General features: G+C 48.0%; 1 protein-coding gene across 2 annotated transcripts; it reads left to right on the top strand.

Annotated features, from left to right (window-relative positions):
- Window positions 1-3047: 3047 nt before the first annotated feature.
- POPDC2 (popeye domain cAMP effector 2) lies at window positions 3048-14023 on the top strand. 2 transcript variants are annotated; one of them, XM_069021006.1, is made up of 4 exons: window positions 3048-3986; window positions 6326-6434; window positions 9693-10191; window positions 13855-13942. In XM_069021006.1, exons 1-3 carry the CDS (start codon window positions 3442-3444, stop codon window positions 10143-10145), a joined length of 1107 nt encoding a protein of 368 aa, XP_068877107.1. In that variant the 5' UTR covers window positions 3048-3441; the 3' UTR covers window positions 10146-10191; window positions 13855-13942. The 2 variants fall into 2 exon arrangements, with proteins under 2 accessions (XP_068877107.1, XP_068877119.1); XM_069021018.1 differs by having other exon boundaries at window positions 3050-3986; window positions 9693-10053; window positions 13855-14023.
- The last annotated feature ends 1346 nt before the right edge of the window (window positions 14024-15369 follow it).

Here is a 15369-nt window from a genome sequence, read left to right as displayed (position 1 = left end):
TTGTAAATCAAATGTGGATTTTTTGGAGCTACAGGGTTTATTTGTGTGTAAGTAACAGTTTTACAGACAAATGCCAGCAATGCACTATATCATAAATTAAAAAAGAGGTGATTTCAAGCCACCAAGGTCTTCAGTGTCCTCAACACAGGTGATTGAACTAGTTTTCAGCTTATGGGATCAGTAGTGAACCTATAGATTTCTTAAGGGATGGACAAAATAACCAGTCATTCAGCTACTGTGAGATTTGGGACTGATAATCTCTGTGTGGTGTGGCTTTCAAGGACAGGGATTTATTTGCCAAACATAGTGCAGGCTGTACCTGCATTGCATCATCACATGCAGCTGAATATTAAGTGCTACTGGTTGAGTCCATTTTAAGTGGGAAAATCAGTGAAGTATCTGTTTCCACACTGCCTGTTTCAGTGCTGGAAAGCTTGACATGTCTATTTTTCTTCTTTACAAACACATCTTGTAGTAATGCTTATGTGTTTACTTCCAGGGAAGGGTCTTAATGCTGCTCCAGTGTTTTCTATGAATTTGCCATCTTCATTCCAAGTTGTTTCCAACTTTGGTATGGCCCTTTCCCATTGAATCAGTATTAGCTTTCGAACACTCATCTTGGATGAACCAGCATCTCTGGATGAAAGACACTTACTCTAGTCCAAGGCAAGGCTTGAAAATAAAATGTCTCTTTGGCAATAAGAGGGTTTTTTTACTTTTGCTGGGTGGAAAACTGAAAGTGCTGTGCAGATGATCTGTATGGTCATGGTACTGTCAAGGCAGAAAGGAAGATTTAGTCTTGGTGGTTCAATCACTTTACAAATCTTCCTTTTAGGAATTTGGGTCTGAAAACACTAAATTGATCTCTAGTGTGTGCTTCGAGATCTATGTTGTAAAATGCTGCATCATTCTCTCTACAATGTCACTTTGGGACCCAGCAGAAAAGTTGTATAGTTTCTAATGAGAGCTTTGTGCTGTTACTGCTGTGGGTTGAAAGCTTCCTGTCTGCCTTCCACAGAGAAGTCACAACAGGTTATCTTTACCCACGGTGCTGGCTCCGGCATCACTGCAACACCACTGTTTATGTTCTGGAAGATGTCAGATGAAGGACTTCTTTTGTCCTAACAAGTCAGTAACATTGTGTTCTAGTTTATTTTCTACCCATTTACCTAACTGAAGAATGAAATTAATTACTTCCTTTTTTCCCACTTTCTTTGATGTTGCTGCAAAAGGGTTTTGGTGGTATGAAAAGGTAGGAGAAATTGCAATGGTGCTTCTCAGGATGCTTCCTCTAATGTAGTTCTACATTTCTATTCACAGCAGTTCAGTTTTGTCTCACAGATCTTATGTAAAGTGTCTTTCTCCTAAGTGTTCACAATCTTGACATCCCAGCTCCCCATTTTATCCGATGTCAGCCTATCTTGGAGACAAGGCTCCTTACAATATGCATTTTTTGCAGAGGCCTAAAGGTAGACAAGTTGTTGTTTGGATCATATAGCGAGTATATGGCAATGATATGAAAAACAGAACCCAGATCCCAAGATTTTTATTGTAGTGCTTTGGCTATAAGATCATCCTTCCTGCTTTGCAGAGAAGGTCAAGAGAAAGTTCCTAATTTCCCTGTAACTCTTGCAAATGAGTGCTGCTTTGCTTCAGTAAGTAGGATTTATTTCTTCACTTAGTTAAGGGGCCACTGAAGACCAGGTTCCCTGTTACACTTTACCCTTAACAGAAGGCACCTTTCTGAATGGACTGTACTCACCCTGTGCACAGCTTAATTTGTCTTCTTTCCTTCCCACATGGCAACCTGCCAGGATGGCTCTTAGGATCCATGCAGCTCTGTATCACACGTGGCCTAATCATTGCAGAAGTAAGATTGTACTGGCCAACACCATGATTAATTCTTTAAGGTTGCCATAAAGCATTGCTGCAGCCTTGCCCAGGAGACAGTGTTATTCCAGAGCACTATTAGTAAGAGAGGCAATAAGTGTGTCTTTAACTGAATGGTGCCAGTGGGAATGGTATGTTAGGCAGGGCAGCTGCAAGCTCGGCCTGAAACATGACCACCCTTGAAACCCTATCTCTACCCCACTGACCTGTGCAGGCTGACTTCATACTGTGTTGGGAGACCACGTGGGTTGCGTCAATGCCTGAAATGTAACTGCATCCTGGCAGTGGGGCAGATCCTGCCTGTGTGACTGATAACGTGTTACTTGAAGCAGAGGAGGAATTGCATTTATGCATGTTTTGTGTAGCTGACCGTGGAGGACTGACCTCAAAGGCTTCCTCTTGTGCCTGTGTCCTGGGTTACCTGAGTGGGAAGTGGTGGCTGTCCTCTTTGGACTAAATGAAGGTCTGGGGCAGGTTCCAAATAGCTATTAAAAAACTGAAAATGTGAGATGATGTTTCTCAAGAGTGCTTCTCAACAGAGCCTGTAATCCCTGAACTAGGATTTCCCCACAAAACATGTTTCCAAGTGTTACACGCTCTCAAAGCTTTTGGCAGGATAGTCTTGTCTTCATGATAGATGAAACTGGGTGCCAGAGGCTTGTTTGCTCTAGTTTTATCCCTTGCATTCACAGTTCTCTGGCTATGCAGATCTTTTCCTTGTGCCCCTTGATCTAAAACACCCCATGAGAGGGAGCTCTCTGGTGTAAGGGGGGGGCTGTGATGCACCTGGAAAGTATTAATTGAGAGCCAGCCTCTCTTCTCTTGCTAAGTCCCTGCCACAGCTACGAGCCACAGTGGGAAAAGGGGGTAACCTTTTTCCTTTTTTATGCTGGGTGAAAGTCACTCTCTTGCAGGAGTGCAGGGCGGTGGAGAGCCCGATGTGTGACTGGAGCTCTCCACAAAGGCTGGTTGTTTTCCCTTCTCCTCTCCCCTCCTCGCGCTGCGCTGAGCTTATCTGGCCGCCTAAGTTATGTTAAGTAGCGGGTGCATGCTTGCTCTCTGTTCTCCTCGCTGCTTTTGCTCCTTGGATTTCAATTCCAAACATGGTTATCCATTTGGGGTCTCTCTCCGTTCCACTGCCAAGAGATACACATTCCATACTCAACACCAGCTCCCTCTGCTGCTCTCTCACGGTCGCTATTCCATTTGCCGGAGTGCAGGCGAGACAGAGTGCAAGGAGATTTCTGTCCTGTCTGTGAGTTTTCCAGCTAATGGCCTCTACTCTTTTTTTGACTGAGCTCTTTTGGCCTCACGTTTGCCAGCTTCTTTTCTCACCATTGTGGCTAAGAAGGGGGCCAGCTGACAGTTTGTGAGCCACAAAGAGGAGAAGCGAACCCTTTTGGAATTTTTCGGGTGCAAAAACATTTGGCAGCGCTTTTTTAACATGTCGCTCTGAAGCAGTGCTGTGGGACCAGACAGTGCTCAGGAGGAAGAGAGGAAGAACAGCTATCCAGCAGCCCTGGTTTCAAACCTCTGCAGCACCCTTTGTGTATGACAATTCACTTTGAGCGCAGGACGGCTGGGGAGGGTGGGGATTGGGGAAGGATGAGCACAAACAGCCCCTCTTGGGAGCAGGCTGTTCTCCGGCCTCCGGTGTGTGATGCCTGGAAGGAGATTATGGAGGAAGCAGCCTATCAGCTGGCCAGCTGCATTGTCCTCCTGGGTTACATGGGGGGAAGTGGCATCTTTGGGTCCCTCTATATCTTCGGCCTCCTGGCCCCAGGCTACTTGTGCTATGCTCTGTGGGGCTGGCTGAGCGCTTGTGGGCTGGATATCTTCATCTGGAACATGCTGCTGGTCCTCGCCTGCTTGCTTCAGCTGGCTCACCTGGCTTACCGGCTCCGCAGAAACACCATCCCGGAAGAGTTTGACCTCCTCTACAAGACCATGTACCTGCCCTTGCAGGTGCCCCTGGAAGTCTACAAAGAAATCGTGAAGTGCTGTGAAGAGCAGGTCCAGTCGCTAGTCAGAGACCAGAATTATGCGGTGGAGGGCAAGACGCCCATTGACCGCCTCTCATTGCTGCTGTCTGGCAGGTAAAGGCTCCCCTGTTTCTGAACAAAGTCTGACAGCAAAGCGCTGTGGCTTACTGTTATATTTTCACCCTCTGTAGAAACTGGGGTGAGGATTGTGTCCTTCCCCTGAAGAGGATCTGAGATATGCAGCACTTTGTTGGGAAAGGGGGAAATTTGCTTTTTGGGGGGTTAGTTTTCTTCTGTTTTTCTAACTTAAGACAATTGCAGGGAATGGTTTGCAGACTCAAGCTATGGGCAATGAAGTGGCCAGCTCAGCCTTACCTGTGATATGTTTGATGAATCCTTACCCCTTTCTCTGTCATTTTGAAGTGATCTTATTTATGATGGGAGCAGACTGGCTGTGAGAAAGTGTTCCTCAAGGCAGGAGGGCAGTGTCTGGACCTGTGGTCTCTGTGGGTACCAGGCACACCTCTGTGATGCGAAGAGCTGTGTGCTGAGTGTGCTGAGGCCTCAGTTCACCTGCTCTCCCTGGCCAGCAGTGTTCAGGGAGAGGTTCCTGTTCCCAACATCCCAGCCCTCAGGGCTTTGACATTTTTCACTTTGAGCATCATTTCATCAAAAGAGAAAGTATTCTCCTGTGGTGGATCCTGCCTAATCCGGTGTCTTTCTTTCCCTGTGCTGTCAAGCATTTGTGATACTCCTTCCTCTGGACCACCAAGGAGAGCCTCAGGGACCTCTAGACAGTCTCACTGGAGATTTGATTGAATGAATTGTGCTGATCAAGTACTGGCATTTATTCACCTGAGATCCTGTGGCATGCCTGTAGCAGCATATCTACTTAATGGTTTGCAAAATCCAGATGTATACAAATAGCAATAGTGTTGGCTTCCAGGCTGCTGCCAGGAACTTGGCACTAATGTTACGTAAGAATGGGAAAGGAAGAAGATCTCTAAATAGGAGCAGTGCTGAGCTGCAGGAGGTGTGTTTCACAAGGATTTTCCTTTGGGAATACAAAGCATCACCTGGGGCCATGTTTTACTGCAGTGGCCAATCCTCTCTGGTGAGGGAGTGTGCAGTGAAGAATGGCTGACTTTCCTTTTTTTTGATGTTGGTCCCTTTTCTAAGATGTGTTAAGAGCAGGATGTTGAATGGCAAAGCACTGGAAGGTAATTTGGTATGTGCATTTCCATTAGTGCTTGCCCTTACCAAACATCTCTGCTGAGCAGTTGGCTCTGAAGTTTACTGTATCTGCAAATAATATTGATGGGGAAGAGTCTGTGCTGTCTTGACCTGCACTGGATAATGTGATGCTGCTCTGTGGACATGGAAGTGCTGCAACAGACAGTAAGGTGGTGATGGTGGGTGGTTGTTGGGCTCTCTTTTGCAGTGGGAACTATGCATCTTGGCTGTACAAGATGCTCCATGGAGATGGGAATGGATTTACATTTCCTGGTACCCACTGTATTGCCTTGTGAGGTCTTTGCTGACCCAGCACAGCATTGCTACTATTATGGTGCTCTCTCTTTAACTGAACAAGTGGGTTCTTGGAAATGCAGAATATGCCTGGATCAGGAAATGTGCCTTACAATCCCTGACCCTTCCAGGCAGCACTGCCAGCTGATTAGAAGCCAAAGGTGAACTGAGTCTTCTAACTCCTGAAGGCAAGAAATGCCTTTGTGGATCGTGCAACAGGGGTACTTGGTGATGGGAAAGCAAGAGGCCCCAGGTCTGGTGATGCAAAGCTATGAATAGAACTCCAGAGCACCCTGCCATTGTCTTTGCTCCAGGCCTGTGCAGGTCCTTCCCTATTCCCACAGCAGAGCTGAGTGCGTGTTTGACCTTGACACTGGCAGGCAATTGTAGCAAAAGTAGGCGAAAGGGATACTTAGAAGGCCAAGAGAAAGTGAGCAGTAATGTGCAGCAAACTATGAGCTCACAGGGTGGTCTGTCAGGAACCATGGGCAGCATGATTTTGGGGGATTCTGAGTGTAATGACTTCCCAATACCGAGACAGGGGATGCCTCTGTGCAGTCCTGGGGATGGTAGGAAGACACAAGTACAAAGAGACACAGGCTGGCTTAGAAGTACCTAGAAAGCAGCAGCAGTCCTGTGGGCTGTGAAGTCTTGGGTTAGGACCAAACATTGCACCTGTGAGGGCTGTCTTTGTAGCAAGAAACAGAAAACAGATGAAATATGGGGAAGTGGCAGCAAATAGTTTCCCACAGAGAAAGGAGGGATAGCCTCATCACTAAAGCACCTGCAGCTGTCCCAAGAGGGTACGAGACATGTGTGAGACAAGTATTTGTTTCCTCCCTGGTGGGACACACTGTGTGAGCCATCAGGTTTGTGTAACACCTGTTTTGTGGCCTAAGCCTGTGTGCCTCACCTGTCCCCTGCAGGATCCGAGTGTGCCAGGATGGACAATTCCTTCACTACGTCTTTCCATACCAGTTTCTGGACTCTCCAGAATGGGAGTCACTGCGACCCTCTGAAGAAGGAACTTTCCAGGTAACCCCAGCTCAGCTTCACTCCTTGCTGCTTTGCTGCATGTCTGAAAAGGGGATGGAGGGGCCTCATTATGCCATTCAAAGCTGACCAGGAATACTTTCCTCCCCTTCCTGATGGTTTGGCCAGCACAGAATTGTGTTTTACCTTTTTTTCTGTTTTACCTTTTTTCCACCTTGTTCTGAAGACCTCAGGGCATGCTCCTACTATCTGCTGATAGCAAGGAGGGTGGAGAATGGTGCTCCTTCCAGTTTATCAGGGAATCGAGGTGTCAAATTGCTGGCTCTCTTCCATTATGGTGTTCCCTAGTACGTGTACTGATGAGTTTGCCCTGCACGCTGCTAGCAGGGTGCATTGTGCTAGCATCAGGATGGAAGCCGTGGCAATATGCAGCAGTGATGTAAATCCATAAACATCCTGTTCCTCACAGAAGTTTCTGATGGTCATGTGTTTTGGGTGGAGAAGCAGAAAGGATGATTCACACCCCAATATGGTTCTTTCTGAGCAGAAAAATCCCCTGCTCAGAGGGCAGACCATTTCTCATTTGCAGTAACTGAAAGGATTTTGGCCTTGCTGTCAACACCCCACAGTGTTTCTTTGGCTTTCCTTCTGGAGAAGATTACTTAAGCCTACATTCCTCTGTCTGTAACTCACATCTCAGGATGGCCTGATACCTGTCAGGATGTCGATCTTGATTATGTCAATTAGGGCATATGAGGAGGGATTTTGCTAATCCCTTGGGAGCACCATGGTCATGGAGGGAATGATGCTTTCTCATGAGGGTAGCCCCAGGCAGACTTGGTTAAACCAGGGCAGCTCTCCAAATCTGCTTTCCTAGCCTCTGAATTTGGCTCATGTGTGAAAGGGTCAGGGTGATTGCTCCTGAAAACAGGCCATTGCCAGTGGTTATGGCTCCAGAAGATAGCTGTGGCAAAGGGCTACAGATGGTGAGCAGAAATAGGGATGTCGGACCAAGGTAATGAAGCAGAAAAGGCAACAACAGCGTGGCTATACTAGAGCTGGTGGTATCTCATGTTTTGCACAGGTCTTCAGTCTGGCAGCAGACTGCTGCTAGCTCCTGGGCTGTATTTGCCCAAGAATCCAGCAGGGAGAGTGATGGCTGCCCAGTGCTCCAGGCAGGGAAATGGCTGACTGCAGTGGCTGACAGCAGGCATGCAACCTGCAAAGACATTCACAGCATTTTCAGAGCTAATTTCCATGGAACTGAATGTTCCCAGACCTCCTGAGGTCTTTATCTGTGGTGTTGGAGACAGCTTGGGAGCAGGCTGGTGCCGGGCTGCACTAGCCCTGCCAGCACCATGCTCTTGGCACCTTTCCTGCTCTGCAAGACAGGGCTGGACAGTGAGGCCAGCTGTGCCTGGCACCAGAATGGGGAGGTAGAGCCCTAGGTAGGGAGGGCCACGTGCTAGAAATGCCTAAATGCCACATCTGCTTACTGAGGAGCATGAAGAAGTAGCAGCTGTGTGAGACCAGCAGTCATCGGGTGTGACTTGACCAGTCCATGTACCTGGAAGGACCTTACTCTTGATGCCCATGCTTAATTGTTGTGACATGCTGCTTTTGGCAGCTGTTTAACCCACTAGTCCTCACCTGAGCAGTTAATAAAACTCTCTCCCTTATCTCAACCTTAGCAATGCAATAATTTGGTTTAAAAAGTGCATGTTGAACTCTGGATCTTTGCTGGAGGAGGGCATGGAAGGTTTTTCTTGCCCCAGGTTTTGCTTTCCCCATGGCTCTCTGGATTGAACAGTTTCAATTCTGAGCCTGCTGAAAAATGGCAGAAGCATGACTTGGTCTACAAAAATAGCTGGTTTCCTTGAGCTTTCTGCTTTGGGTGTCTGCTTCCCACAGGACTGCTGGATCGCAGTGCCTGAAGGAGTTTGGTTTCAGGGCTGGCACTTTCCCCCAGAAGGCTGAATTACAGGCTCTTGCTGATGCTGGAGCACTTGTATCAGGGGGGATTAATGAGTGAAATCTGTCTTGCTGTCTTGGTTAGGTGGCAGGTTTGCTTATTGCATCTCAATCCCTCAAAAGAAAAGATCACTTTTGATCACTGTGTCAGAAGTTGGTTAGGAAAATGAGTTTCTGTTCACTTCAATTTCCTTGTGACCCTTCTTTTTGCTTGCTTGGCCTGGGAAAGTTCTCAGGTTTTATCTCCTATATTTCTTTCATCAGACAGCTGTTTGCAGGGCAATGGCATTAAATATCAAACCCAAGGACACACACATGCGGCCAAGCCATGTTCAGCTTCCCAGTGGCCCTGTGCCATGGCGGCTGACCAAGGAGACCCCTGGGTATAGAGTGAAAGGGAGCCCCTGGGATATTTTGGCTCTGGCACTTGTTCGCATGCCAGTGTCTCCATTACACTCGGATGTTCTTTGGTCCAGGGCAGTTTGACCCTTCCTGCATTTCTTGTCTTTATTGTAATTATTTATTATAATATACACTTACATACTATATAATGTTTTTTACTGGAATTAGTCTTGTCCTACAGCTAGGGGGAAAAAATCTCTCTTTACATTGGCAAAACAAGAAACAATACGAAATGTTCTCTAAAATCAATCCAATAAACCCTCATGAGTTTTTTACATATACACGAACACAATAAAACCTCATTACTTCCTCTCTCACTGACCTGTGCTGCCATGTTCTTCAAGGCCATTCAGCCCTACAGAGTCCAGCAGAACTGCTGAGAAAGGATGTCCCTCTGGCATAGGATGACCAGGCAAGACTTTCAGGTGGCCCTTCCAACACTCAGGGCCTTCTGGGGCTGTGCAACCCAGCACCAGAATTGGTCAGCAGCCTCCCCCAGGGCTACTTGCTGGCAACTCAAACTGGCTGGGCATGCAGAAACATCCCCCTCTGTAGCATTTCTGTGGAGGGATAGGGGTGTCTGTGCTGCCCTGTTCATTTCAGCTACATCCCTCAGAGGTCAATAGGGAGCACTGTTTGAATGCAAGATGGTGAAGCGTAGCCATCCATGTGGCTGGGTTAAATGAGGATGTGGTACTAATTGGATAGGAAAATGGAGTCTTTGCGTCCTTAGGGAGAGGAAACAGCAGCAGGTAAGGATTTATCCAGTCATTAACCAGGACAATCTGGCTCTCCAGCCCCACCATCTCCAAGGAGAATAGGCACCAAAGGGGCTGAGGGCCTTCCCTGGAGTGAAGCACATGGCTCCAAGGTGGGTGACCCCCGCCCAGGCAGTGGGACTCACTCCACTCACTCCCTGCCCCACAGGTCACGCTGACAGCCGAGACCGATTGCAGCTACATCACTTGGCCGAGGAAGAAGCTGTATCTCCTCCTGAGGAAGGACCGCTACATCGCCCGGCTCTTCTCCTCCCATCTGGGCTATGACATCTCGGAGAAGCTCTACTCCCTCAACGAGAAGCTCTTCGCCAAGTTTGGCCTTCGCTTCGACATCCGTTTGCCCAGCCTCTACCATGTCCTTGGGCCAGCCTCCTCTGAGGGGGAGTCGGAGGACTGTGAGGAGCTGCTGCCTGGCTCTGGCCAGGCCAGCGTCTCTGAGCCGCAGCCGCCACCGCCGCCACTGCCGGCTTCACGCCCCCGGGCGTCCCGGCCCGACAGTGACCTGCTGGGTGAGGACTCCACCAGTCTTGTCTTGGAAGATTTTGCTGAGTTGCCGGGGTCTTTTATGGACTATGTGAGCGAAGGGGAGTATATGAAGTGAGGGCACTCCTGGCACGGGCACACCTCACCCTGTGTGGGACCCTTGTGTAAGTACCCACTTGCAGAGCAAGTCTTTCCCGTGATGCATCTGCCTGGACAGAGCAGTGGCTGCCATTTGCCATGGGTTTGCACCTCTGCAATGTTATTTTGGCCTGCTGCCCTAAGGAATCCTAGAAGGTGGGCTCAAGCTATGTGATTTTCTTAAGGAAATGCAGGAGGGCAGAGACTTGGCTCCAGGCACCAGTTGTATGTGGGGTAGAAGAGCCTGTAACCTGACCATAGAAAGCTCTTCCCTGCCCAGTTCTCTCCCCATCCCTCAGGAGAGGCAGAAAAACTGAAATGGTGTCTAGGCTGGCAGGTGGTACATGAGTGGTCGCAGAGACCATGAGGTAGAGCTATGCCACGAGATACTCCAGTACTGAGCTGAGCAAGAGCTCTGCAGGTGAGAGAGCCCACATCCCAGGAGATGCCAACAGGACTAGAAACAGCTCCAGGGTTTATAGCCAATGGGTAGCCAGGAGTTGCTATCAACCCTGCAAGTGCTCAGTCTGGACAGGGGGAGGAAGCTCAGAGTCCTTCCTCTCCCTGCCCATTGCAGCTCATCCCAGCATTTGATCTGTTCTCCTTGTTTCTGCTGAGATCCCTCTCTGCCAGATCAGTAAGGTAGTGAAAAGTCTGCCCTAGGTGGTATAGGTCTTGCCTCCAGTCACCCTGGGTGGACTGACAGGCTAAACATTGTTTTAAGATGCCCCAAACTCTGCTTTCCAGTGAGTGGAAATTAGTTTCTCTCTTTCAAAACGCCAGCTCCTTAGTCCACAAGGGAAAAGCGTTCCTGTGCCTGGTGGCTGTTGGGGCAGAGGAACAATGCAGGCAAGCAGAAATAGATGGGAGAGTGGCTTGTGCTTGAAATTCAAATCCAAGTAGCCAAGAGAGAAATTCCACCCTGAGCTACTTTTAGCTAGCCACTGCATGCCAGCTGCTACACACCAGCTGCAGACCCCAAAATGTGCATTCCTGCTGCCGCCCCACAATAATCCAGCTGCCAGGCACCAAGTTTGGGAGTAGGATTTCTGTTCTAGAAGTGACCCCTGCATGTGTTCCAGCTGGGTCTGCGTGGCAGGGAGGAAGTTGCAGGGTTGGGCTGCAGCTGGGGAGGCTGTCTTCCACCAGGCAGCCTTGAACACAGTGCAACATTGTGCCCTCCTCTTCTCTGTGCCTGCTGGGGTCTACTTCTACCTGTGCTGTGGACTCAGTGGCAGGGAGCATTGGCTCCTGGCATGAGTCCTGACAAAGTCTGCAGTTTTCTTCATATTTTCTGGGCTATGAAGAACATGGCCAGGGAAAGAACAAGCGTATTTGGTTTTGGCTGAATCAGATAAAGAGTCAGCAAGAGTTCTGATTAGGATTTTGTTGGTGGTGTTGTTTGTTTGGTTTTGTATGGTTGGTTGTTGTTTTCTTTTTAAAGGAGGCACAGAGAGAAAAAAAAAATCCACATTTGTTCTAGGGATGTGAAGTCCCTGACTTTGCTGGTAGACTGCTGGAGATATGAATTTGCAGCTTTTTCAGTCCTTACTTGGAGAGGCAGGAACACTGAATCACTTATGAGAGAGCCATTCTCCTGGCTGTCAGGAGTGTCTGTGAACACACGCAATCACAAGTGAATGCAAGTAGTGTTGCAAACATGGTGAAGTCACTTTGCCTGTGCTTTGATTCTACTTTGCCTTCTCAGAAGGAGGATATCCATTCTCAGATCATTGGTAGAATTCTCCTAGTTGATCAAGCTCAATAAAACCAGAATTTCAAATGCAATTTTAAAAGGTAGGAGGCAAGGAACACTGTAGCTTTTTTTGAAAAATTTCCACCCATTTTTGGCAGTGAGGCAATACTGTGACATACACAGAAGAGGTGTGTGCATGTTGGGCAAAACTTTGCCACACAGCAGAAAGCTATTCTTTCTTTCACACAGTCCTGTGTGAGCTGGAAGCTTTTGTGTTTCTACATCTTGTGACTGAGACAGTATCAAGGACTGCTGGTATTTGCAGCAGAGACCTGCAATAAAAGCCCAGATGTTTAGAGGCTGTATTTGAGGTGGGAGAGGAGGATGATCTCCTTGTCTGTCAGTCTGGAGACAATAGCCAGTGTGGTATTTTAATTTTTAAGGTAATTAGACAAGGAATCAAAACTTTAGTATGTTCATAATGGTGGAATGAGCGCTTCCCTGTTACCCTGCTCACCACTTCTGTGTCCTAATCACATCACATCCCAGCACATCCCACATCACGTTGCAGCACAACAGCAATTGTCATGTCTGGATGATATTCCACAGCGACTTGGGTGCCTCGCCACAAATACTAATAATACAGAAAGGCTGCAGGTTTTCCCTCTGTCCAAACACTTGTCACAGCTCAGCAAATAATCTGAGTAGGTCTGCCATGGCTCAGGTAAAGCACTTTCATAACTTTTTCCTACCTCTGTAATAAACAGGGAAATTCCCTGCAGTGTCATTGTTCAAAGTAAATCCCTGAGGTCAGAGCTTCCCTGGGGCTTTCCCCTGGTCTGTGCTCTCATCTCCTTCCCCAGTAACTCCCAACATGGGTAATCACCTTGCATCTCTCTAAATTCCCCATGCTGAAGTGCTTCTGTGGGTCACGTTCCTTTTCCTTTTCTGTCACTAGAACAGCCACCTTGCAACACTACAGGGCAGGAGGGCAGTTCCTGAATGCCCAAAGTGCTACAAAGGTCTTACACAAGAAAATATTCATGGGAGGTGTTCCTTTTCTTCTTTGCCTCTGTTTCATGTTTCTTTTTAATCACATAGCAATAATCTCAGTGCTATCACATAATTTAGTAAGCCTTTCCCCAAGGCCTCAGGTCAAATACAGTGTGCTTTTGAGATTCATTGCCTGTCAGTGCTGGAAGACTGAAATTCTCTGAACTCAGGGTTCCAACAGGGAGATATATTGGCCTACTATTCTTATCATCTACTTCCTTAAAAGCATTTCTAGTCGGCTTATGAGTAAGATGGACTGTGATGTCCCACTGATGAGCACATTCTTTCTCTAAGGAGGATGCTGCCTGTTCAAAGGAGTCAGGTTCAAAGGTTCTGTTCAATACTTGCTTCAACAGTGTACTGCTGTATAGCTCAGTGCTCCAGAGGAAACTAAGATTTATTCCTTGCATGGAAATTTAAACAATCAAAAGCAACCTGCTTTCTCTCCTGTTCATATTGCATTTGTTCTAGTTTGTTGCTGTCAAGTGCTTGCAGGATGTGTAGCTGTTGCTACCTGTTTTTTTACAGTTACATCTTGGGGCTGCCTTTCTATTTTGTGGGTGAGATGGGTGGATGGATGCTTGATGGTCTGCAACTTGGTATCTAAGTTAGTAGTTAATGTTTTGTGCCTGCTTTGAGAGCAAAAGGAAAGGAGCTGTGGGCTTTGTTTCACCAATATCATAGAAAGCACTTTGGAGGGGTTTGGTTTTGCCATCTCAGAATGGGGGCACAACCCTGTTTCCTGATTTACCAGTTGAAGAATTACGTAGTTTTGCATACTCATTTAGGAGGGGAGGGGAGAAGAACAGGTAATGGTGGGCTCCATGAGGTTTGTGTCTTGGAAAAGTTTGAAAGTACTGATAGTAACGGTGTGCTCTCTGTCTCTCTCTCTCTTCCCCGGCCCCCTTTTCCTCCCTCCCCCACTGCTTTCCTTCTGCAGCCTCCGAAAACCATCTCCAGAGTTCTCACCCTCTCTGCAAAGGACGAGCCCCTCTGGCTCCCACTCAGACCCCCGAACTCTAGGGAACAACAGGCTGTTTTGATCCTGAAGCCCCTCCAAGGGAGCAGATGCTCACACAGGTTTTTGACCACAGAGACACTCTTTAGCATGTCTGCCAGCAGACATCTACACTCAGGAGCACATGAAGCACATGCTTAAGACTGCAGTGTGACACTCCAGCACCTCCCACCCCATGGTTGCTCACCAGAGCTGCCCTCCCCAGCGTGCTTCCACGGTTTGTTTTCTAGTCCTGCCTCTCTGAGGTGTGTCAGCAGCTCTGTCACCAAAGTGCACTGATATCTCTGCAAGCAATACCAGCCTGCTTGCAGAATCTGTGTTCCCTTTGATTCACTGATTCCCATTAAAGTCAGAGATTAAACTAACGGTGTTTGAGGATTTGAAGAGGGAGAGAGCAGTGGGAGGGGGGGAAGGATTTGAAGAGGGAGATCACTTGATGTGATCACAAGGCACAGCGTGGACAGGGCAAGGGAAAGTGGGCCACCTGACAGCTTTGATAAAGGGCTTGCAATGGAGTGTTTGATGATATGCATCTCACTGGGCATCTGGTCTAGTAAGACCAGAAATTATGTTTTCAGGAGTTAGGATTTCTCATTTATGACAAGCACAACTTCTCAAAGAAGCTGGTGAAAAAAGACTTCTGGTGAAAGGTTGTTTGTTTGCATTGATTCCTTTGAAATAAGAAAAAGAAGGAATTGGGACTGGGAACAGGTGTAGTTCAGAACTCTTTTTTTTGTGTGCTCAAGGGGCAGTGACCTCAGCATGCACAAACATCAAATGAAGAAAGGAATGGATACAAAACATCTGTGAAGAGAGCAGCCATTGGTAGGAAGGACAATGCCTTAATGAAAATAGTGTGGAGATAGAAGGCCTCTTCCAAGTTCAGCTGCAACAGGGTTTGTCTGATGAGCTTCCCCAGCCACTTCCTCAGTGAGGGAATCGGAAGTGTGGAGGAATCCTGTGTCTCGCAGAGCTTGGTGCAATCAAGTTGAGCAACGGGGGTAGGAGCCTCTCCAGGGCAGGTATTCAGGGAAAGAGCAAGGAGTGTCAGTCCCTCTGTCAGTACAGGGAAGGGTGTCCTTCAGTGCCTCATGGGGGCACAGCCATTCTGCCTGTGGGACTGGCTTTGTGCCAGCCCTGGGTTGGTGGAGGCAGCCCCACCTCCCCTGCCCTGCTCACACAGGGGCTGTGGCCCAGAGCCTGGTTTGGTCTGTTTTTCAAGTCTCAGCTGAGCAAATCCTGTGCCCTTGGGATCTGGCACTCTTACCAAGGGCCTCTGGAGTAATGAGTATGTGGGATCTGTGATGTACACAGCTCCTTGGACTACTCATCTTTTCTCCCACACCAGGGCAGGAGAATGGGGCTGCCCCAGGCCTGAGAATCATCATGCTGATGGTTGTCACCATACTCTGTCAATACATTGGTGCTTCAGCCTGA

Source organism: Aphelocoma coerulescens, chromosome 1 (genome assembly GCF_041296385.1).
Source record: "Aphelocoma coerulescens isolate FSJ_1873_10779 chromosome 1, UR_Acoe_1.0, whole genome shotgun sequence".
Taxonomy (NCBI): Eukaryota; Metazoa; Chordata; class Aves; order Passeriformes; family Corvidae; genus Aphelocoma; species Aphelocoma coerulescens.
This window is presented reverse-complemented; position numbering and strand designations above follow the sequence as displayed.

Coding starts and splice junctions, on each gene's coding strand:
- POPDC2 (XM_069021006.1), top strand. CDS start 3,442: ATGACAATTCACTTTGAGCGCAGGACGGCTGGGGAGGGTGGGGATTGG. Junction 3,987..6,325: donor TCATTGCTGCTGTCTGGCAG/GTAAAGGCTCCC, acceptor TGTCCCCTGCAG/GATCCGAGTGTGCCAGGATG. Junction 6,435..9,692: donor CTGAAGAAGGAACTTTCCAG/GTAACCCCAGCT, acceptor CCTGCCCCACAG/GTCACGCTGACAGCCGAGAC.